The sequence below is a fragment of the Oncorhynchus mykiss genome, chromosome 27 (genome assembly GCF_057628025.1).
Source record: "Oncorhynchus mykiss isolate SJ-2025 chromosome 27, ASM5762802v1, whole genome shotgun sequence".
NCBI lineage: Eukaryota > Metazoa > Chordata > Actinopteri > Salmoniformes > Salmonidae > Oncorhynchus > Oncorhynchus mykiss.
The window spans coordinates 34,047,568-34,072,278 of NC_143048.1; the positions used below are offsets into that span (position 1 = coordinate 34,047,568).

The 24,711-nt window shown below is 42.4% G+C and overlaps 1 protein-coding gene across 1 annotated transcript in view; it reads right to left on the reverse strand.

Moving 5' to 3' along the window:
• Positions 1–2,799: 2,799 nt before the first annotated feature.
• The window catches only part of LOC110507991 (uncharacterized), a 56,032-nt gene continuing 34,120 nt past the window's right edge, over positions 2,800–24,711 (reverse strand). The window contains exons 26-43 of the mRNA XM_090223889.1: positions 20,238–20,288; positions 17,909–18,111; positions 16,962–17,184; positions 16,453–16,628; positions 16,148–16,262; positions 15,769–15,944; positions 15,470–15,558; positions 15,174–15,318; positions 11,421–11,500; positions 10,974–11,088; positions 10,663–10,821; positions 10,343–10,446; positions 8,394–8,611; positions 7,963–8,100; positions 6,770–6,817; positions 5,540–5,697; positions 3,693–3,816; positions 2,800–3,419 (exon numbers count right to left, since the gene is read on the reverse strand). Of these exons, the coding sequence (XP_090080015.1) occupies positions 3,340–3,419; positions 3,693–3,816; positions 5,540–5,697; positions 6,770–6,817; positions 7,963–8,100; positions 8,394–8,611; positions 10,343–10,446; positions 10,663–10,821; positions 10,974–11,088; positions 11,421–11,500; positions 15,174–15,318; positions 15,470–15,558; positions 15,769–15,944; positions 16,148–16,262; positions 16,453–16,628; positions 16,962–17,184; positions 17,909–18,111; positions 20,238–20,288 (2,402 nt within the window). The 3' untranslated portion in view covers positions 2,800–3,339. The remainder of the gene's footprint in view (positions 3,420–3,692; positions 3,817–5,539; positions 5,698–6,769; positions 6,818–7,962; positions 8,101–8,393; positions 8,612–10,342; positions 10,447–10,662; positions 10,822–10,973; positions 11,089–11,420; positions 11,501–15,173; positions 15,319–15,469; positions 15,559–15,768; positions 15,945–16,147; positions 16,263–16,452; positions 16,629–16,961; positions 17,185–17,908; positions 18,112–20,237; positions 20,289–24,711) is intronic.

Sequence of the window (24,711 nt, forward strand, 5' to 3'; positions counted from 1 at the left end):
GAAAGTACCTGTGTAATTGCACACCCAGCTGACTCAGGTGCTTCACTATATCACATTTTACATTGTCCGTAAGCTTGAGTTAATTTGCACTTCCACCACTTCAATACTTTGCCCCTTGATAACGAGCGCACTTCTGTATGTTGTAAAAGCGTTACATGGTCGCTGCCCATATCATTGCATAATGCAGAAAATACACAAGAGTTCTGGGGCCTTGCTTTAACAAAGTTAACCATTTTCACTGTCGTGTACAAAACATTTTTCAAGCTGTCAGGCATTCCCAAGTGGTGTCGGGAGCAACTGCTTGCAGGCGCGTTACCACTCCACTATGTCTCCCTGTCATGGCTTTTGCGCCATCAGTACAGATACCAACACATCTTGACCACCAAAGTCCATTTGATGTCACAAACCTGTCCAGTACTTTAAAAATATCCTCTCATGTTGTCATGGTTTCCAGTGGTTTGCGGAAGAGAATGTCTTCCTTAATTGACCCCCCATAAACGTAACAGACATATACGAGGACCTGTGCCAGGCCTGTACCAGGACCTGTGCCAGGCCATTTCTGTTGACTCATCCAGCTGTAGCGCATATAATTCACTGGCTTGTATGCAAAGCAGTTATTGTTTCAAAACATCTCCTGCCATGTCACTGATGCATCGTGAAACATTGTCGTTTGATGAAGGCATGGTCTGTATAGTTTTTTGGGCCTTTTCCCCCAGCATTGTCATAACCGCGGCAGCAGGAAGAATGAATTCCTCCACAATATGGGGCTTGCCTGTCCTAGCCACTCTGTAGCTCACCATATAAGATGCTTCTAGCCCCTTCTTATAAATGCATCTGTTGCTTTTACAGATGTCTTACTACTCGAAAGTAGTCTTTTTCTCACGCAAAAAACTCATGGGGGGGTTGTTTTTAAAATGGTCATGTTTCATTTCTAAATGTCTGCGTAAGAGTGAAGGTTTCCCGTGAGAGAGTAATGGTTAATGTGATTGGATGTTAATTATTTGAATAGGCTACCTGTATTTGATATTGTGTTGTTATTTCGCTGAACACTAGATGGTTTAATACAATTTTTGGCAGTATAACGAGGCTACTCAGGCAAGAAAAAAACCTCACCCAAAGGTGTAGTCCCGTTGGAAAATATAAATGTACTGTGTGAAAATGTGAAGATAAACATTAATTTTTAAAAATGTGAATCACATTTTTATTTGGCGTACCCCCGACAGCATTGCGCATACCCCAGTTTGGGAATAGCTGGTCTAGAATGTCATTTTATGCTGTAGCGTTAAGATTTTCCTTCACTGTAACTAAGTGGTCTAGCCCGAACCATGAAAAACAGCCCTAGACCATTATTCCTCCTCCATCCAACTTTGCAGTTAGCACTATACATTCGGGCAGGTAGTGTTCTCCCGGCATCCGCTAAACCCAGATTTGTCCAGATTTGTCGGTTGGACTGCCAGATGAAGTGTGATTCATCACTCCAGAGAACGCATTTCCACTGCACCAGAGTCCAATGGTGGTGAGCTTTACACTACTTCAGCCAACGCTTGGCATTGCGCATGGTGCTCTTAGGCTTGTGTGCGGCTGCTTGGCCATGGAAACCCATTTCATGAAGCTCCCGACGAACAGTTATTGTGCTGACATTGAGGCAGTTTGGATTTCAGTAGCGACTGTTCCAGTAGAAGACAGACAATTTTTACACGCTAAGCGCATCAGCGGTCCCGTTCCGTTCTGTGAGCTTGCGTGGCCTACCGGCAGAGCTGTTGCTGCTCCAAGACATTTCCACTTCACAATAACAGCACTTACGGTTGACTGGGGCAGCTCTATCCTATGACGGTGCCACACTGAATGTCACTGAGCTCTTCAGTAAGGCCATTCTATTGCTAATGTTTTCCTATGGAGATTGCATGTCTGTCTGCTCGATTTTATACAACTGCCAGCAACAGGTGTGGCTGAAACAGCCGAATCTGCTAATTTGAAAATACACAAATACTTGTGTCTATATAGTGTTTGTTAAAAGTTATCATCTTCTAGCCTACTCTTCCTCATCAGGGGGGACCTACTGTAACACTCCTCATGGACCCTATTAATCAGGTGTGTTCAAAAGCCGTCACCCAGTGGCTCCCCAGGAGGGGTTGGTAACTCCTGATGTAGGTTCAATGCAGAAGGAACAGAGTGGAGTCATTAATGGCTTACTGTCATTAATGGCTTACTGGGGCTCTCAGATATATTTGAGATTCTTCAAAGTCGCCACCCTTTGCCTTGATGACAGCTTTGCACACTCTTGGCATTCTCTCAACCAGATTCATGAGGTAGTCACCTGGAATAATTTTCAATGAACAGGTGTGCCTTGTTAAAAGTTCATTTGTGGACTTTCTTTCCTTCTTAATGCATTTGAGCCAATCAGTTGTGTTGTGACAAGGTGGGGGGTGCAGTCACAAAAAAACATCAAGCGCTATGATGAAACTGGCTCTCATGAGGACCACCACAGGAATGGAAGACCCAGAGTTACTTCTGCTGCAGAGGATAAGTGCTCAGCATATGTGAGAAGTCCTTCAAGACTGTTGGAAAAGCATTCCAGGTGAAGCTGGTTGAGAGAATGCCAAGAGTTTGCAAAGTTGTCATCAAGGCAAAGGGTGGCTACTTTGAAGAATCTCACATTGTGATTTGTTTAACACTTTTATGGTAACTAGATGATTCCATGTGTTATTCCAGTGTATTTCTGATCAATTTGATGTTATTTAAATGGACAAAAATGTGCTTTTCTTTAAAAAAATAAGAAAATATTTAAGTGACCCCAAATTTTTGAACTGTAATGTATATGAGGAATTACATGAATACAGAGACAGTGTTACATGATCACACAGTAAAGGCACCCAGATTGGCACTCATCTGGCTTTTCATATTATCCACAACTTCTCCCTGCATGCATTTGGCCTCATATATGTGGATAATGCATACATACAATAATAAGGCCTTTTACCAAGCATTTTGGTTAGTGATGACAAGTACTGCATACACATTGTTTCCAGTAGTCTATATGGAATTGATAACCAAAGCAAAGTCTAAACAAGTTTAGCTGTATACGTCACACGTAGATGAATGTTGATATGTTAATAACAACTAATACATTGAGATACATAAGTGTCCCAACAGTAAATGACAATAGGCTGATATAGGCAATACGTTGATAATTAGGCTTGTTTAGGCAGATACAGTTGCTAGCTCCACCAGTTTGCTTGGAGTAGGGGACTAGGAGCAGGCAGGGTTGTGTGAAAATCTCACCCCAGGTAGAGTAGCAGGCGTATGGGGGACAGATTGAGGACTGGGAGGGTGAACATGTCAGAGCCCCAGGGTGTCTTTCTGCACTTGGCAACCCAGAAGGGTGTTTCCAGCCTGGACACACTCAGACACACTGGCCACTGAAACACACAACATCACCAGGACAGGCATCATTATACTGTGGCATCATGTTGGCAAGGATGGGCAAAATGTATCTTCAACACTTGTTTGAAGACAAAATACCACCAACATTGTATTGTGAATGATTATATTCAAAATGTAAATATATTTGTCATTTAAGTAATACAGTATGGTAGATTCCTACTAGGAAATTGCTTTCACCTAAACATTTTCTTTCCAATCAGGGCAGAAGGACAAGAGTTGCCAGGACTATGAGTGTAAGCTATAGCTACCTTTCTGAGCCTGGATCCATGATACTGCCTTCATGGCCAGAAACTGCCACTCCTCCTGAGCCTCCATCTTGAAACCATAGAGCCATACCAGGGCTAGAACCGTGGCCCACACCTCCTGGTCCACCTGAGTGAGGAAGAGAGTGAGAGAGAGAGACAGACAGATTGAGAGAGAAACAGAAAATAAGGACACTGAGACATGGGTATCATGGGGACATTCAATTCAATGTTCATCAAGCCTTTGTCCAAAGCTGATGGTCCTTCTATAGAGCGCACGTGCAGATACTCCGTGAGTGCATCATCTTGCAGCATACTCACAATACACAGTATCAGTCAAAAGTTTGGACACACCTCTTCATTACTATGTTCTACATAGAATAGAATAATAGTGAAGACATCAAAACTATGGAATAACACATGGAATCATGTAGTAACCTAAAAAGTTAAACATATATTTTGATTTGTTTTTGAGATTATTCAAAGTAGCCACCCTTTGCCTTGATGACAGCTTTGCACACTCTTGGCATTCTCTCAACCAGCTTCATGAGGTTGTCACCTGGAATGCATTTCAATGAACAGCCTATTTAAATTGTTGATTTTCTTTCCTTCTTATTGAGTTTGAGCCAAATCAGTTGTGTTGTGACATGGTAGGGGTGGTATACAGAATACAGCCCTATTTGGTAAAATACCAAGTCCATATTATGTCAAGAAAAGCTCAAATAAGCAAAAGAGAAACGACGGTCCGTCATTACTTTAAGACATGAAAGAAGGTCAGTCTGGAAAATTTCAAGAATTTTGAAAGTTTCTTCAAGTGCAGTTACAAAAACCATCAAGCGCTATGATGAAACTGGTTCTCATGAGGACCGCCACAGGAAAGGAAGACCCAGAGTTACCTATGCTGCAGAGGATGAGTTCATTCGAGTTACCGGCCTCAGAAATTGCAGCCCAAATAAATGCTTCAGAGTACAAGTAACAGACGCATCTCAAAATCAACTGTTCAGAGGAGACTGCGTGAATCAGGCCTTCATGGTCGAATTGCAGCAAAGAAACCACTACTGAAGGACACCAATAAGAAGAAGAGACTTGCTTGGGCCAAGAAACACAAGCAATGGACATTAGACCTGTGGAAATCTGTCTTTTGGTCTGATGAATCCAAATTTGAGATTTTTGGTTCCAACCGGCGTGTCTTTGTGATACGCAGAGTAGATGAACGGATGATCTCCGTATGTGTGGTTCCCACTGTGAATCATGGAGGGGGTGTGATGGTGCTTTGCTGGTGACACTGTCTGTGATTTATTAAGAATTTAAGGCACACTTAACCAACATGGCTAGCACAGCATTCTGCAGCGATATGCCACTCAATTTGGTTTGCGCTTAGTGGGAGAATATTATTTTTTTAAACAGGACAATGGCCCAACACACCTCCAGGCTGTGTAAGGGATATTTGACCAAGAAGAGGAGAGATGGAGTACTGCATCAGATGACCTGCCTTCACAATCACCCAACCTCAATCCAATTGAGATGGTTTGGGATGAGTTGGACCGCAGAGTGAAGGAAAAGCAGCCAACAAGTGCTCAGCATATGTGGGAACTCCTTACAGGCTGTTGGAAAAGCATTCCAGGTGAATCTGGTTGAGAGAATGCCAAGAGTGTGCAAAGCTGTCATCAAGGCAAAGGGTGGCTACTTTGAAAAATTGTAAATATATTTTGATTTGTTTAACACATATGATTACTACATGATTCCATATATGTTATTTCATAGTGTTTATGTCTTGTCTATTATTCTAAAATGTAGAAAATAGTAAAAACAAAGAAAAACCCTGGCATCTCAGTTTATTTCTGTGGACCCACCTGTGCAGGCTTTGGCTTGGACACCTCCTCCTCTGTCTTCACCAGCACCTCAGCCAATGCTGCCTCTAGGACCCAGGAACCAGAGGCTTTCTGAAGGGAGATCAGCTGGAGGAGAGGGTCCCTCACAGGCTTAGAGGTTGGGGCTGGAGAGTCAAAGTCTAATGGGATTGGACAACATAATGGTTAGAACGGTTACAGATGATCTAAATGATTACATACCTAATACCTTAACTGTTCCATTATAGCGCCAGTGGCTAACTGGGTCACCCTAACCGGAACAGTTGCGGTAAAATCCTTGTGCTGTGTGTAATACAATCACAATAAATAGAACACTGAGGAGAATCAAACAGTGTTACAATTCCTTGAATAACAGGTATTTGGAATTAGGTTAACACAGACATTAACCCTTAACCCTCGTAAAACTGACCATCCTACCGATCCTCGACTTCGGTGATGTCATCTATAAAATAGCCTCCAACACTCTACTCAACAAACTGGATGCAGTCTACAAGTCTCTGCTAGGTAAAGCCCTGCCTTATCTCAGCTCACTGGTCACCATAGCAGCACCCACTCGTAGCACGCGCTCCAGCAGATATATCTCACTGGTCACCCCCAAAGCCAATTCCTCCTTTGGTCGTTTTTCCTTCCAGTTCTCTGCTGCCCATGACTGGAACGAATTTCAAAAATCTCTGAAGCTCCCTCACTAGCTTTAAGCACCAGCTGTCAGAGCAGCTTACAGATCACTGAACCTGTACATAGCCCATCTGTAAACAGCCCATCTATCTACCTACCTCATCCCCATACTGGTATTTATTTATTTATTTTGCTCCTTTGCACCCCAGTATCTCTACCTGCACATTCATCTTCTGCCGATCTACCATTCCAGTGTTTAATTGCTATATTGTAATTACTTCGCCACCATGGCCTATTTATTTCCTTAACTTACCTCATTTGCACTCACTGTATATAGACTTTTTGTTTTCTTTTGTTCTACTGTATTATTGACTGTATGTTTTGTTTATTCCATGTGTAACTCTGTGTTGTTGTATGTGTCGAATTGCTACGCTTTATCTTGGCCAGGTCGCAGTTGCAAATGAGAACTTGTTCTCAACTAGCCTACCTGGTTAAATAAAGGTGTTCTCAACTAGCCTACCTGGTTAAATAAAGGTGTTCTCAACTAGCCTACCTGGTTAAATAAAGGTGAAATAAAAATTTAATTAAAAAAATTACCTTCAGAACAGTTGTCGTCATAGCCGAATCCTTGTAAAGCATCCAAAGCTGAAACCCAATGTAAATTGTTTAGGTTGTGTCGTACATTCCCACAAACAAAAGTCTATCTATTAAAGATCACAATTCAACATTACAGTACTTCTACCCAAAATACACTGAACAAAAATATAAACATAACATGTAAAGTGTTGGTTTCATGAGCTGAAATAAAAGATGACGGAAATTTCCGGTAAGCTCAAATAAAATGTTGTGCACAAATTGGCATTTCTCCTTTGCCAAGATAATCCATCCACTTGACAGGTGTGGCATATCAAGAAGCTGATTAAACAGCATGATATTGTGTTGGGGACAATAAATGTGCAGTTTTTTCATACAACACCACAGATGTCTCAAGTTGAGGGAGCATGCAATTGTCATGCTGACTGCAGGAATGTCCACCAGAGCTGTTGCCAGATAATTGAATGTTAACTTCTCTACCATAAGCCACCTCCAACGCCTTTTAAGAAAATTTGGCAGTACGTCAAAACGGCCTCACAACCTGCAGACCATGTGTATGGCATTGTGTGGGTGAGTGGTTTGCTGATGTCAACGTTGTGAACAGAGTGCCCCATGGTGGCGGTGGGGTTATGGTACGGGCAGGCATACGTTACAGTTCGGACAACGAACACAAATGCATTTTATCGATGGCAATTTGAATGCGCAAAAATACCGTGATGATATCCTAAGGCCCATTTTTTTAAAGGTATCTGTGACCAACAGATGCATATCTATATTCTCAGTCATGTAAAATCAATATATTAGGACCTAATGGATGCATTTAAATTGACTGGTTTCCTCATATGAACTGTAACTCCGTAAAATCTATTAAAATTGTTGCATGTTGCATTTTATATTTTTGTTCAGTATAATTCAACATGAACCATGTTGATTCCAACATTTCTGTAAAAGTTATGAAATGTGTCAAAACACATTTTGTAAAACTGAATTATTTAAATTAACCCTGAAATGAATAAAACATGTAGTTTCATCAAAACATGCAGACTTTAAACATGAACCCATAAGATCACAATCTAAATACAAATGAACAGGGATCATATTAACAGGGTTTAGTATTAACTCATAATAGTGATACGTAAGCATATTGAAATGGAGACATGTAACTTGTTTTTTAAACACATAAACTCGGTGCTGACCTTTACGTTTACTCTTTTTGCTCAACTTTAACTTGCCTGGGGCACTCATATTCATCTGCAGACTACACGCCATCACCATGGGGCTGCGCCGAGCCATAGCACACGACTGCATCATGAGCATGGAGCTGTGATACAACACTGAGAAAGAAGGGAAAAACACAGGTCACTGGGTTACAAACATGAAGGTACACGCACCAAACTCATTAATGACTAAACTATGAGGTTTCTGTCTTACACGTGCAGGGGGCACAGATTGAGACACTTCAGCTCGCGGTTACCATTTATTTAGCGTCGTTTACATATCTGCATAAAATAATTTCCTTGCACAGCCTCTCACCGTCACACAAACACTCACTCACTTGGTGTGGGGACATGTCTGCGTAGCAGCTGTCCTTGCAGGGCCTCTCACCGTCACACAAACACTCACTCACTTGGTGTGGGGACATGTCTGCGTAGCAGCTGTCCTTGCAGGGCCTCTCCATCTCCTTTGTGGATAGCGATGAAGGCAGTAAAGGCACTGCTCACTCCTGATTGGACGCTGAGCTCTATCACCTTCTCTTTCACTCCCTCCTTCCCACCATCCTGCTCCCTCTCTTCCACCTCCAGGGATTGGATTAGGGTTCGAGCACCCAGCCTGTGGACGGTCATTCTGGAGAGGAGGGATAGAGAGAAGAATTAGAGGAAAGAGCGAGAGAGAGAAGAGTTAGAGGGATATAGAGATTAAGATGGTGGAGTGGGGGAGAGGAGGGATAGAGAGATTAAGATGGTGGAGTGGGGGGAGACGAGGGATATAGAGATCAAGACGGTGGAGTGGGGGAGTTGGAGGGTCGATGATAAGATGGGGGTACCTACAGTACTATATATATATACAGTGCCTTGCGAAAGTATTCGGCCCCCTTGAACTTTGCGACCTTTTGCCACATTTCAGGCTTCAAACAAAGATATAAAACTGTATTTTTTTGTGAAGAATCAACAACAAGTGGGACACAATCATGAAGTGGAACGACATTTATTGGATATTTCAAACTGTTTTAACAAATCAAAAACTGAAAAATTGGGCGTGCAAAATTATTCAGCCCCTTTACTTTCAGTGCAGCAAACTCTCTCCAGAAGTTCAGTGAGGATCTCTGAATGATCCAATGTTGACCTAAATGACTAATGATGATAAATACAATCCACCTGTGTGTAATCAAGTCTCCGTATCAATGCACCTGCACTGTGATAGTCTCAGAGGTCCGTCAAAAGCGCAGAGAGCATCATGAAGAACAAGGAACAACAATCAGTCGTATATTGCACAAATCTGGCCTTTATGGAAGAGTGGCAAGAAGAAAGCCATTTCTTAAAGATATCCATAAAAAGGGTTGTTTAAAGTTTGCCACAAACCACCTGGGAGACACACCAAACATGTGGAAGAAGGTGCTCTGGTCAGATGAAACCAAAATTGAACTTTTTGGCAACAATGCAAAACGTTATGTTTGGCGTAAAAGCAACACAGCTGAACACACCATCCCCACTGTCAAACATGGTGGTGGCAGCATCATGGTTTGGGCCTGCTTTTCTTCAGCAGGGACAGGGAAGATGGTTAAAATTGATGGGAAGATGGATGGAGCCAAATACAGGACCATTCTGGAAGAAAACCTGATGGTGTCTGCAAAAAACCTGAGACTGGGACGGAGATTTGTCTTCCAACAAGACAATGATCCAAAACATAAAGCAAAATCTACAATGGAATGGTTCAATAATAAACATATCCAGGTGTTAGAATGGCCAAGTCAAAGTCCAGACCTGAATCCAATCGAGAATCTGTGGAAAGAACTGAAAACTGCTGTTCACAAATGCTCTCCATCCAACCTCACTGAGCTCGAGCTGTTTTGCAAGGAGGAATGGGAAAAAATGTCAGTCTCTCGATGTGCAAAACTGATAGAGACATACCCCAAGCGACTTACAGCTGTAATCGCAGCAAAAGGTGGCGCTACAAAGTATTAACTTAAGGGGGCTGAATAATTTTGCACGCCCAATTTTTCAGTTTTTGATTTGTTAAAGTTTGAAATATCCAATAAATGTCGTCCCACTTCATGATTGTGTCCCACTTGTTGTTGATTCTTCACAAAAAAATACAGTTTTATATCTTTATGTTTGAAGCCTGAAATGTGGCAAAAGGTCGCAAAGTTCAAGGGGGCCGAATACTTTCGCAAGGCACTGTATGTATATATATATATATATATATATATATATATATCTCAAACCATACTACATAGCTGAAATGCATTTGAAGTGCTGAAACAGTTTCTAGTAATGGAGAGTCATGGCAGTGTTGCCTGTAAATAGTGGCACATTCCCTTAAAATGCATCTGACCAAGGCCTGCAGTGTTGTTTTTACCCAGTGTCCTCTGTAGGCTTAAGACTGAAGCTCAGCTGGTTCTCAACAGGCTGCTTGGCCAGACTGTACTTCACTGTCACCGAGCCCTCTGTGTCCCCCGAGCTCTGAGCGGGGGAGAGAATGAGAGAGAGCGAGAAAGAGACAGACAGAACGAGAGAAAGAAAACAAGGAAATATATGGTTGAGTGAAACACGTGGACCGTGACCCAAAATATAATTGTCTTACAAATAAGTTATGACCTTACCAGTGTCATTTGAACATTGACAAATTGTATGTTAAACAATATTAACATTCATAACAGTAGAAGGCAGAGTCCTCACCTCCCCAGTGAGCTGGGCATACAGAAGTGCCCTTTGGCCCTGGAAGAGCACTCTGATTGGTGGAGACAGAGGGGTGACAGACACCTCCTTTGGGACATTCCACTTGACTGAGATGTCCACCACAGCTGGCTGCAGGGCAAACCGGAGAGACTGCATCGCCTGAGGGAGGAGTGTTAAGGAGGTGGGAGAGTGGTAAAAAATGTCATGAAAAAAAAGGAAAGAGAAAACAAGAGAATAAGGAAGGTGATAAATGTTTATAACCAATACAGCCCTCAATTTACACATGCACACACACTGATAAGCTCTCTTACTTTGGGCTGCATCCTGTCCTGTCCTGTGATAAACTGTGCGTGCCCTCTGGCCTGCTTGGCCACTCCAGAAATGAGAGCAGTGCTGGCCCCCTCCCCGATCCCAAAGGAGAAACACCTGACAGGGACACACCCAGGAATCACTATTATTGTTGTTATCAAATACCAAAATAAATCCATATCACTTGTATAATTTTCTTGTCCTCGTGGGGTGACTGAAAACACAGACAGGTTGGGTAGGTTTACTTTAGATTGGGTTTTACAATTCATCTTTTGAGTCAAAAAGACCAGTGTTTAGACCTTTACTTTCCAGACAGGTGCAATGGGTTCTGTAACAAACTCTATTAAAACCAGTTACTCCAATTCTTTCAGGTGGGAGGTGACAGAGCTAGCTATGGGATCTCTGCCCCAACTAGGTAATGATAGGGGAAACAGTGCTTGTGGGCCCACCTGTGAGAACCGGCATTCGTCTTCACCAGATCCAGGACTTCCTTGGTGTTCCCCACCTCACCGTCAGTGAACAAGAAGAGCTGTGGAGGACAGAGCGGGTGTTACGGAGATAGCACTGACAAAACCTCTTGGGCTTTACCAGTTCATTTACATTGAAGTAATAGGCACCATACCTCTTCAGGCCATTTCAATGCTACGGCTATACGCTCAAATACACAAAAATAGGAGTCAACCTCCGACTCTCTGAACAAAGGTACTAAGGCAATCTGCCTACTAATATCAAAAGTGTTGGAAGACAGCTGGTGAGGACGCCTCACTAACAGGCACAGCAGGAATGGAGGCTAGCCTCGCGCTCTCTGCCTTCAGTTCCATCTGGCGCATTTTGAGCTCCAAATGCTGTTGTTCTCTTTCTGCCTCACAGAGGAGTATGAAAATACATTATGATAACCAGGCTGTTTCTCATCCACTACAGCCAGGTGACCAAGTACTGGTGTTTTTGCCTGTTCCAGGATCTTCACTGTCAGCTCGTTTCTCTGGTCCGTATTTCATTGAAAAGAAATTAAGTGAAACTGATTATGTGCTTCAAACTCCTGATCGAAACGCAAGTATCGAGTGTGCCACATTGACATGTTGAAAGCAGGCAGGGTAGCCTAGTGGGTAGAGCGTTGGACTAGTAACCGAAAGGTTGCAAGTTCGAATCCCTGAGCTGACAAGGTACAAATCTGTCGTTCTGCCCCTGAACAGGCAGTTAAACCACTGTTCCTAGGCCGTCATTGAAAATAGAATTTGTTCTTAACTGACTTGCCTAGTAAAATAAAGGTAAAAAAAAAAGCATACCACACCCGACCCATCACCCAGGTAGATAGTTCAAAAACAGCGGAAGGTACTGCTGTCTCCTCTGCTTCTACTGCTATGATAGTGGGCTGTCATATTAATGATGTTGATGGAGATGGATTAGAGTTGTGCAATACTCAGCAGCAGTGCATTAGATTGCCCAACTCAGAAATGCTGCTGTCTCTCCAGTCAGGTCTGGTTCATTTAACGGACGGACAGGCCGACGATATTGTGAGGCTACTACACAGTTTTCCATTTCTCTTTAATGACGTTCCTACTCGCACCAACGTGTTGGAACATGACATTAATGTTGGAAATGCTGCCCCTATCAAGCAACACCCATATCGTATCAACGCTATTAAGAGGAAGATCATGAGGGATGAAGTGAGATATTTGTTGGAGAATGACGTGGCTATGCCAAGTTCAAGCCCTTGGAGTTCTCCTTGCATTCTGGTTCATAAATCTGATGGTACATCATAACTATAACTGCATTTCCCACACCTACCACCAGACGAGAGCTACGCCGCTTTTTAGGGATGGTTGGCTACTACCGTAGTTTCTGTAAAAATGTCTCTGCTGTAGTTGCTCTATTGACCGATTTGCTCAGTCCGGCTAGATCATTTGAGTGGTCCCCTGATTTTAACGTAGCTTTTGATACTGCGAAAGCACTCTTATGTAGTACCCCTGTACTTGCTGCTCCGGATTTTGAACAACCGTTTAAACTTGAGGTAGATGCTAGTGCCAGAGGTGCTGGTGCTGTTCTACTGCAGCAGGACAAGTGGAGTGGATCATCCTGTTTGTTATTTTTCTTGTAAATTTAACAAATGTCAGACAAACTATGCAACCATCGAACAAGAAGCTCTAGCTTTGTTGTTGGCTCTGCAATACTTTGAAGTATATATTGGTTCCAGTGCCCTACCAGTGGCCGTATATACTGACCATAACCCCTTAGTGTTTCTCCACCGGATGTACAACCAGAACCAGCGCCTTATGCGTTGGGCGCTTATTGTGCAGATTATCATTTGGAGATCCGCCACAAAAAGGGTTCTGAAAAAGGGTTGGGCGATGCTTTGTCTTGTGTTTAAAAATTATGATTTTTGAATGTTTTGTAAATACTGTGGTCGCAATCCCCGGGGTTTCTCTTTTAAGGGTGGGAGTGTTACGGATACAGGTATCCTGTGTGTATTTCTTGTCTCTCCTTCTCCCCTCACAGATGACAATCATCATTCTCCAATCAGAAGACACCTGCTCCTTTTCCCTTACCCTATCACATTCCCTTGGTTTAAAAACCCTGTCAGTTGTTTTCTCTAGAGCTCAATCTCTCTGTAGATCTCTTGTTTGGTTTAGCAACTACATGTCACTTTGTCCATTACCCTGTGAGTATTAGTTATTGTTTTTGTTATGGTGTTTGACTGTTTGTTTGATGGTGGGAAAAGGGGGTACTTAGACAAGTCGCCCATGGGCATACACTACCCATAGGAATACTTTGTCTAAGAACACTAGTTAGAACTGGGTGGACCACCCACTGTATTTTTTGTTAGTTAATTAGCTGTATTGAAGTAGGCTAGTCTAGCTTAGCTGTGTTTTTGGATATTTGTTTCTTTCCTTGGGTGCAGCTCAGTCCCACTTTACCGTGTGTTTACCAAATAAACCATGAGTGTTTGACGGTAGATTTAAGTTGTCTGTGGTTGTCCGTTCTCACTGTTACTTTTTGACTTTTTGTTATAATTTGCATGAGTTATGTTACGGGTCTCGTTGCCATCCCCCCTAGACTAGAGCCAAAGGGATTTGTAACAGCGGGTATGTTGATGTGTCAACGTTAAATAATGTACGTGCAGCACTGATACTGAGAATGTTTCCTTAGTAACCAAAAACGCAGGTCTATTTGGTCTCCCAGTAAGCCAGGCGTGTTACTGTAAATACCACACTCAAAATACAATGTTTGCTAGGGTGTTACTCTAACTAAACATGCCCAAAACCTAAAAGGGAATTCCCTCATGGTCTAAGACATTGGTTGCTCCCGTGGGAGACCAGGGTTCATATCCTGCGTGTTACACATGAAAAGGTGGGAGGAGTTTCAGGTGTTTCAAGAGGAACCTGTATGAATCACTGTGTGTGTGTGTGTGTGTGTGTGTGTGTAAGGTATATAGAAGGCCAATGAGTGAGATGATTAGAAAAAAATATTCAAATGCCACTCCACAATGATACAATAAGTGACAGATTTTTGTTGACCACTCAGATAGTTGAGACACTAAAAAACAAACCTAGTCAAACATGGTACAGTGGTTCCTTTGGCATCATCAAAAATACATCTATATTTTGGGTAACAGTCGTTATACATTGCGTCATCTATACACGTATGCATAAACTAAAGTAGATAAAAGGACATTCAGAAACTTCCAAAGAAATGTCTGTTGGAGGATACGGTGGCAGGCTTTAGCAAAGGCATTTACATTATTGTTACCTGATAACATTGCACACAATTTATTATTTTCATCTAGATCATTTTAACTATCATTTTGGCTGGACAGCTGACGAAAAACATCATCCCTACTGTCATTGTATAACCCACAGTAAAGCAACGCATGAGGTTCTGTTACAATGGAAGCATTGTTACAGAAAGTACAGACATTTCTCTGTGGGAGTGTTTGTGTATATTATTATTGTTATTTAACTAGGCAAGTCAGATAAGAACACATTCTTATTTACAATGACGGCCTACCCCGGCCAAACGCTAATCTGGACAACGCTGGGCCAATTGTGCGCCGCCCTATGGGACTCCCAATCACGGCCGGTTGTGATACAGCCTGGAATCTAACCAGGGTATGTAGTGACGCCTCTAGCACTGAGATGCAGTGCCTTAGACTGCTGCGCCACTCGGTCTAAGGCACTGTAAGGAATGTAAGGTGTGTTAGATACCTGTCTGGGCTGGTCAGGGAGGCAGGGCTGGCTGTAGATATGTTTTAAAGGCTGGAGGATCTCTGTACCTCCCAGGTCAGCCCTCATTTCTTTCACCTTCTGCAGAGCCTCATCCATAGTCTTCTGGCTGTACTCCACACTCTTACTAACGTCCAGATAGATATACACACACAAGGTCAAAGGGTCATCACCACAACATATTACAGACCCAAGACATGGACATTTTAATCTTTCCCCTACCTGCTGCAAATTATTAAACAAGATTGAAACAGGGGTTGGAAGGAGAAAACACTCACGGAAAGAAGGACTCATAACTGGACCCAAAGCCGATGATGTTGAAGTAGCAGCCCATGGGCAGGCTTTTCAGCAAGAGCAGCAGAGTTTCCTGCAAGAGAGAAGTCCAACAAGTGTCTTTACTCTTCAAACTTTATAGGACAGTCTTAAAGAACTAGTACAGAGTAACCACAGTGTACTGGATTTAACTCCAAACTACCTAGTGGTGAATCCTGTGCAGATTGAGCTGTTCATTCACTAGAATAGGGTTGCTGTGTGTGTGTGTGTGTGTGTGTGTGTGTGTGTGTGTGTGTGTGTGTACCCTGGCACTGCTAATACGGTCCTGTGACCCAGACCCAAGGTGCATGGGGCATTCCATGCTGCCAGAGCGATCCACTACGAACAGGAACTCCCCGTGTGAGGTCATAGATGACATCACATCCTTGGGGAACTCTGGGTACAAGCTCAGCATGACCACTGGGTCACCCATCAGAGAGCCTGGGGGGGGGGGGGGGGGGAGAGAGAAAGAGAATGAGAGAAAGAAATAAGTGTCCAACAGTTTTTCTCCATTTCTATAAGATGCCTCTCCTTCAGTCTCACCATGTCCCTCTCTATAAACACGGATGATGGTAGTAGACTAGACTACTCATTGATCTCATATACACCAATCTACAACAGAGTACAACCCCCCCCCCCCTCACCTGGCTTGGCAGAAGCCTGTGCTGCCTCTACTATAGCAGTAGGCTGGTGGGTGTCTTGGTAATACAACAACAGCTCAACATCCCGGTCAAACTGATGACCTGCAGCCAGACTGACCTGCAGTTAGAACAACATTCACATGAAGACAGAGCAGTCAGAGAGGGAATTGAACAACTATGAAGGATTCTGATGGTTTATGGTGCTAGTGAGAGTGCAAGCATACAGACATACACACAGTGTACACATTCATATGTACGTACGTAAAGCAACACACTTACACATGCATATGAACACACACACACAGTACCGTGGCTTGGGTTTTCTCTGTGTTGAGGTAGTTGAGTGGGTCCAGGGGACAGTTGGACTCTACTCTAGAGATGGGATGAGGGGACGACACATGGGCACTGAGGGACAGACTGTAGGGGACAGAACCAGCGGGCACCGAGGACACCTGGGCACTGCCACCACTACCACTGTCTGACCCTTAGAGAGAGATGGGTGAGGGAGAGAGGAAGAGAGAGGGGAGAGAGACTAGAATGTTTTTGTTCCAGCCCAACACTAACACTCCTTTCATCTCATCAACAACTCACCAAGACCTTGATTCATTCAATAATGATTCATTCATTAATACGGGACTGTAACGAAAGCCTGCACCATCCTCTGTGGGTCTCCAATAGCAGGACTGAAGACCACTGCCCTATGGGACCAGGTACTGGTTCCTAGTCACACTGCTGCCCACAAGGTTTTTACTTTGTTTTGCACTGCTCTATGATGTATTAGTGGTTTGTGTCTCTATACAGGGGCCCATGTTCTTACCCTGGGGTTGGTAACGGGGGTTGAGCACGGCGGGCAGGCAGAGCCTCAGGCCGTCGTCAGCCTGTACAGACAGCTCTGTCACATAGTCCAGGCTGACAGAGGCCTTCTCCCCTGGAGGCAGACTGCCCACACTCAGCTTGAACACGTCCGGGCTCTCATCACTCTCCTCCAATAGGAAGGCCTGCTGGCCCGAACTCAATGCATCATCATACTGCTCCTGTGCCTGAGGAGGGACAGAGGAACACAAGGACGCATCATCAGCCTGACACAGTATAGTAACAGTAGCATACATCCAGGGGAGGGTGCCGTGTGACTGACACTAGTCAGGTCAATGGGGTTTGACAGAGAGTCGCTTTGACAAAGCAGTAGGTTGGGAACCAGTTTTACAGGGTCAAAGTCTAATACTGAGAGCAGAGAGCTGTCAACAAACATCTGAATAACTTTTGAAGGCCCCTAGGTCATAGACGGCTGGTTAACCATAAAGTGATAATAATAAGTCATGGATTGGATTTATATAGAGCCTTTCTACCAACTGAGGTACCACAAGCACTTTACGTGGTAAGGGGGAAACTCATCTCATCCACCATCAATGTGTGGTACCCAGCAACCATTTTGTGCCAGAATGATCACCACACACCAGATAACATGGTGGAGAGGCGAGGAGTGATATTTGCCAATTAGGAATGAAGGGCTTATTAGGTTGCCATGATGGAAATGGGGCCAGGTTAGCTGGCCGGTAACATTTTATACCAAGTTTCTCTTAAAACTGTGTAGTAACGCTCTAATTACACTAGTAACAACACTTGTACTAACATGTTATTGATTGGTATTAAATGTGAAATTAACCCAAATCCTGCAATAAATTATACTTTTGTGGATCTCAGAAAATGTCATAAAGATGTCTATAGTTGCATTTGTCTCATTATTGACTTGTCATCTCTCCTCACCTTCTGTTTCTCCTGAACCTCAGCCACCACCTCAGTCTGTCCTATCTTTGTGCTGAACCTGCAGACAGCAGCCTCTCCCGGCAGAGGGAAAACAAAGATGGCCTCCAGAGGGCTCTGCTCCTGGTTCTCATACTGCAGAGTGGAGCTCACAGTGGCCACATGCCCCTGCACACTCACTTCCACAGCAATACTCTTCAGAGGCACTGAGAGAGGTAGGGATGGATGGAGCAATAGATTTTTAATTTTGTGAAAAATAATATACAGTTGAAGTCAGAAGTTTACATACACCTTAACCAAATACATTTAAACTCAGTTTCAAAATTCCTGACATTTAAACCTAGTAATAAATCCCTGTCTTAGGTCAGTTAGGATCAGCAATTCATTTTAAGAATCTGAAATGTCAGAATAATAGTAGAGAATTATTTATTTCAGCTGTAATTTCTTTCATCACATTCCAGTGGGTCAGAAGTTTACACATACACTCAATTAGTACTAGGTAGCATTGCCTTTAAATTGTTTAACTTGGGTGAAACGTTTTGGGTAGCCTTCCACAAGCTTCCCACAATAAGTTGGGTGAATTGTGTCTCATTCCTCCTGACAGAGCTGGTGTAACTGAGTCAGGTTTGTAGGCCTCCTTGCTCACACACGCTTTTTCAGTTCTGCTTACAAAGTTTCTATAGGATTGAGGTCAGGGTTTTGTGATGGCCACTCCAATACCTTGCCTTTGTTGTCCTTAAGCCATTTTGCCACAGCTTTGGAAGTATGCTTGGGGTCTTTGTCCATTTGGAAGACCCATTTGCGACCAAGCTTTAACTTCCTGACTGATGTCTTGAGATGTTGCTTCAATATATCCACATAATTGTCCTGCCTCATGACGCCATCTATTTTGTGAAGTGCACCAGTCCCTCCTGCAGCAAAGCATCCCCACAACATGATGCTGCCACCCCCGTGCTTCACGGTTGGGATGGTGTTCTTCGGCTTGCAAGTGTCATGACGTTGCCCTCTTTGGGTACAGCGAGCACCATCCCAATCTCTGTCTCCTACAACTAGGCTGCTGTGGTCAGAGAGGTCATAAATTCCTGGAGGAGATTGTCTCTATACTGTGGCCATGAGGAGACAGAGTGAATTTTCATAGAGAACAAAGGAATTTCTTCCACCTCACAGAACTTAAGGTCTGAACAACATTTATGTTCCGGAGAAGGTATAAAAGATCGGTGAAGAATCCAGCTACGAACTGGTTCGGTTGGTACAATTTGGTGAAGCTCATGGTAGACGGTGCGGCCACATTACCATAACACTGTTTATATAATAACCTCAGATATGAGGTTTACATCTAATTGTTGTATAAGATGAATGAGTGAGGATGATACTGTTTGTAAAATTGTGTAATGTGATTTTGGACTTTTTAATGAAGGAAACTCCAATTCCCCGTTGAGTTGAACTAAATCAGAGGACCGCCCATGTGCGCAGTTAACGTAAGGCATCCTGGTACAGGCCCTTTTCTGCAATTCTGAATAAAACCCCACCTTGAGAATTTCTCAACATACCATGTTTCTCTCAATCACGAGAGGACAAAGGTTGCAGACCAGCTTACCTCGATAACGAGAGGGCCAAGGTTTGAGTAGATGGCTGAATCTTTTAACCATACCACGTGTTTAAACTCTTAGACTATCGATACCGACAGAATAAGAACAAGTCTTTGATATTAATTACTAGTCTGCAGCTAGGAATTCGGTATCATTGAACGCGAAGAACGACATGAATGAATGTCACTGAACTATCCATTCTAACCATGGCAGAGTGAGAGAGACGGACAATTCTACAAAATAATCAAACTTTCCAACAGCGATCAAGACGACACACTGAGCGTAAATATATATATTGATTGCAATTGTTCCCGAATGAGTGAGAGTTCATGTGCAAAGGATTCGCATTTCAATTGTTATAATTATCAACTCTGTAGTGACTTCTCATCTGACCCCCACTCCCCTTTTGTCTAACAAGCCGCGATGCCGGTTTAGCCCACTAGGGCACATTCCCATATCATTTCTTGTAACCATATTTACTTTGTTTGTTTGTTTGTTTGTGCACTTCTGTGATTGTGTCATGCACAAAGTAGATGTCCTAACTGACTTTCCAAAACTATAGTTTGTAAACAAGAAATTTGTGGCGTGGTTGAAAAACAAGTTTTAATAACTCCAAACTAAGTGTATGTAAACTTCCGACTTCAACTGTAAATGTGGTGAAATGTTCTGAAGTATTTATTTCATAAAAAAGGAAGAGAAACAGACACTGGAAGTAAACAATCATGTCTGCTTTCAAACCGTACCTGGTTCATTCTTGACAGTTACCAATCCACAGCAGGTCACCATTTTGGCTCCTGTATGGAGAAGTCAGGTGTCATATCATTGTCCTTTTACCGGCCTATTACTTTAATGAAGTTAAATGCCATGTGTGGCCAAGTAGGCTACTGTGGCTATTTGATCATTATGTAGGTATACCAGAATGGCCTACCATCAAAAACAATGCAAAAATGTATCTCATAACATTTTAACATGGACATAGCTGTTTTATCATTCGGCCTACAGTAGCAGCCAATGAGTGGTGTTCAATGTAGGCTTCATTCCATGAGACTTAAAACATGCAGAGCTTGACATTAACCTGTTTATCCACTTGTCTTTCAGACAAGGAGGTGACAAAATATGTTGTGTTATTTCAATGCAAGAAACCACTTTTCAAAATATAATGCATTATTATTCCCAAACCATTATTACAGAGAATCAGACAAATTATGCTAACCTGTGCCTATTGGCTACTTAGCGTATTCAAGCCTGTCTCATGTACATGGTTTGTGCTCTGGCAGGAAGCAATCACTCCCTATTGCTGACTAAAAATGATCTATAACTGGGCTAATAACTCACTAACTAGAAAAGGATATGAACTAAATGTGCACACGTGGCTACATGCTGCTCTCACTTTGATCTCCAAACAAGCGCATCTACTCAAGACCACAGCTGTAAACACAGTCCAGTTCAAAGTAAATGGCACAGATCCAAATATGGCAATGGTCTATTTGCATATAGGCCAACTGCAGCTCTGATTAGTTATGCTGCACCGTTTGGTGTAAAGTATGCGCTCAGTTGTGCGCAATAGAATCCTACTCTATTGAATCCTTCATATAACAATCTCTTGCGTAGTTTGTTTTGTTTCGTTATGTTGAATTGATAGTGGGTAATATTGTGTTGATTCAATCACAATTGACACAGTAAAGGGAAAGGTTGACAGTGTTAAAAGTGACTCCCCATCCCGCATGAGCGTACTCATCGACTGACACTAATTAGCATAACGCAACGGACATAAATATTCCTAGAAAATATTCCTATTCATGAAAATCACAAGTGAAATATATTGAGACACAGCTTAGCCTTTTGTTAATCACCCGGTCATCTCAGATTTTCAAAATATGCTTTTACAGCCAAAGATAGACAAGCATTTGTGTAAGTTTATCGATGGCCTAGCATAGCATTTTGTCCAGCTAGCAGCAGGTAACTTGGTCACGGAAATCAGAAAAGCAATCAAATTAAATCGTTTACCTTTGATGAGCTTCGGATGTTTTCACTCACGAGACTCCCAGTTAGATAGCCAATGTTCCTTTTTTCCAAAAATATAATTTTTGTAGGCGAAATAGCTCTGTTTGTTCTTCACGTTTGGCTGAGAAATCACCCGGAAATTGCAGTCACGAAAACGCCGAAAAATATTCAAAATTAGCTCCATAATAATCGACAGAAACATGGCAAACGTGGTTCATAATAAATCCTCAAGGTGTTTTTCAAATATCTATTCGATAATATAGCCACCGGGGATTGGTTTTTCAGTAGGACCGATTGGAATAATGGCTACCTCTGTATTTTTCACGAGAATCACTCTGGGAGCATCAGGTGACCACTTGCGCAATGTAGCCGCTTACAGGTATTCTCCAACATAAATGTGTAAAACTACATCACAATGCTGTAGACACCTTTGGGAATACGGAGAAAAAGTAATCTGGTTGATAGCCCATTCACTGCTCAATAGGGACGCATTGGAACGCAGCGCTTTCAAAACATGAGGCACTTCCGGATTGGATTTTTCTCAGGCTTTCGCCTGCAACATCAGTTCTGTTATACTCACAGACAATGTTGGTTTTCTATCCTAAGCTGTCAATTATATGCATATGCTAGCATCTTGTCCTGACAAAATATCCCGTTTACTACGGGAACGTTATTTTTCCAAAAATGAAAATACTGCCCCCTAGTCACAAAAGGACTAACAGGGAAAACTCTAGAAAGTTGAGTGAAGTTCAATCTTGTGGTTCTATACATGGGATGATATACAGTACCAGTGAAAAGTTTGGACACACCTACTCATTCAAGGGTTTTCCTTTATTTTTACTATGTTCTACATTGTAGAATAATAGTGAAGATATCAAAACTATGAAATAGCACATATGAAATCATGTAACAAAAGTGTTCAACAAATTAAAATACATTTTATATTTGAGATAGTTAAAGTAGCCACCCGTTGACTTGATGACAGCTTTCCACACTCTTGACATTCCCTCAACCAGCTTCACCTGGAATGCTTTTTCAACAGTCTTGAAGGAGTTCCCACATATACTGAGCACTTGTTGGCTGCTTTTCCTTCACTCTGCGGTCCAACTCATGCGAAACCATCTCAATTGGGTTGAGGTCAGGTGATTGAGGAGGCCAGGTCATCTGATGCAGCACTTCATCACTCTCCTTCTTGATCAAATAGCCCTTACACAGCCTGGAGGTGTGTTTGGTCAATGTCCTGTTGAAAAACAAAATTATACTCCCACTAAGCGCAAACCAGATGGGATGGCATATCACTGCAGAATGCTGTGGTGGCCATGCTGGTTAAGTGTGCCTTGAACTCTAAATGAATCACAGACAGTGTCACCAGCAAAGCACCCACACACCATCACACTTCCTCCTCCATGATTCACGGTGGGAACCACACATGCAGAGATAATCTGTTCACCTACTCTGCGTCTCACAAAGACATGGCGGTTGGAACCAAAAATATACAATTTGGACTCGTCAGACCAAAAGACAGATTTCCACCGGTCGAATGTCCATTGATCTTGTTTCTTGTTCAAAGTAAGTCTCTTCTTATTGGTGTCCTCAAGAAGTGGTTTCTTTGCAGTAATTCGACCATGAAGGCCTGATTCGTGCAGTCTCCTCTGAACAGTTGATGTTGAGATGTGTCTGTTACTTGTACTCTGTGAAGCATTTATTTGGGCTGCAATTTGTGATGCTGGTAACTCCAATGAATTTATCCTCTGCAGCAGAGGTAACTCTGGGTCTTCCTTTCCTGTGGCGGTCCTCATGAGACCCAGTGTCATCATAGCGCTTGAAGATACTTTCAAAGTTTTTGAAATGTTCCAGATAGACTGACCTCCATGTCTTAAAGTAATGATGGACTGTCGTTTCTCTTTGCTTATTTGAGCTGTTCTTGCCAAATAGGACCATATTCTGTATACCACCCCTACCCTGTCACAACACAACTGATTGGCTCAAACGCATTAAGAAGGAAAGAAATCCCACACCTGTTAATTGAAATGCATTCCAGGTGCTGGTTGAGAGAATGCCAAGCGTGTGCAAAGCTGTCATCAAGGCAAAGGGTGGCTACTTTGAAGAGTCTCAAATATAAAATATAGTTGGATTTGTTTAACACTTTTGGTTGCAACATGATTATTTCATAGTTGTGATGTCTTCACTTTTATTCTACAATGTAGAAAATAGTACAAATAAAGACAAACCCTTGAATGAGCAGGTGTGTCCAAACTTTTGACAGGTACTTTATACCTTCTGCGCACTTTAGAGGGAACTCTCTACACCAACTTTTTCAGTTGTTTCACAAAGCACATGATTTGGTCTCACTTTTTATAATTGACAATGACCTGGCCTGTGTTCCATAATGAGCCTGAATTCCATATAGAACCTGCCTAATAATGACAAGCCATCTTTTAAATTAGCATGCCCTTGTGCCCGAGTAAAAATGTGACAGGGAAGTGAATGACGAGTGCATAATTTCAATAGCAGGTGATTTGATCTTTCATTTGTGGACTGAGCAAGTAGCCACAACGAAGGGTTTACACAGACATTAACAATACAATTTTAAAATGACTTTTTCAAGCACTGAATTGTAATTTACAAGGACCTACATTTAAAAATGTAACTTGTTTTAATAGCCAATATAATTATATGTATTTTTAAATAAATAAAAAAAATAATATATATATAACCACCGTAAGGATAACATGTTTTAACAGGCCTACCCAATGGCATTATGAATTGACATTCAGATGATTATTTTTTACATTCTAAATATGTCAGAATAATGTGGGCATTGCCTGACTAAATAGACAGCATACTGCTGTAAAATAGGGACCTTGTAGCAGTCATAAGGACAAAGATTTTGCAGTAGTCAGGCAGATAGAGGTGCAAATGAATATTGGATTTATTTTCACAGCGCTGGTGATGGTGATAAATGTACAATTAAATTATATTTACAAACTTCTGACTTTAAAATGTGAGCATTCAAAAGAAAATGGCCTCTTATCAGGAAAAAAAAACTATCCTTACCATACAAAGCACATGTGGGTTCTCCTAGGCTCAAATGCAGCCTCCCCATTGAGTTATCAAACGTGAACAGACATGAACATCCCAAATCAGGCACTTCTAAAGAACAGGTGTGGCCGGCCATATTTTGGAGCGCAGGCCAGGTGTATCTATCTATAA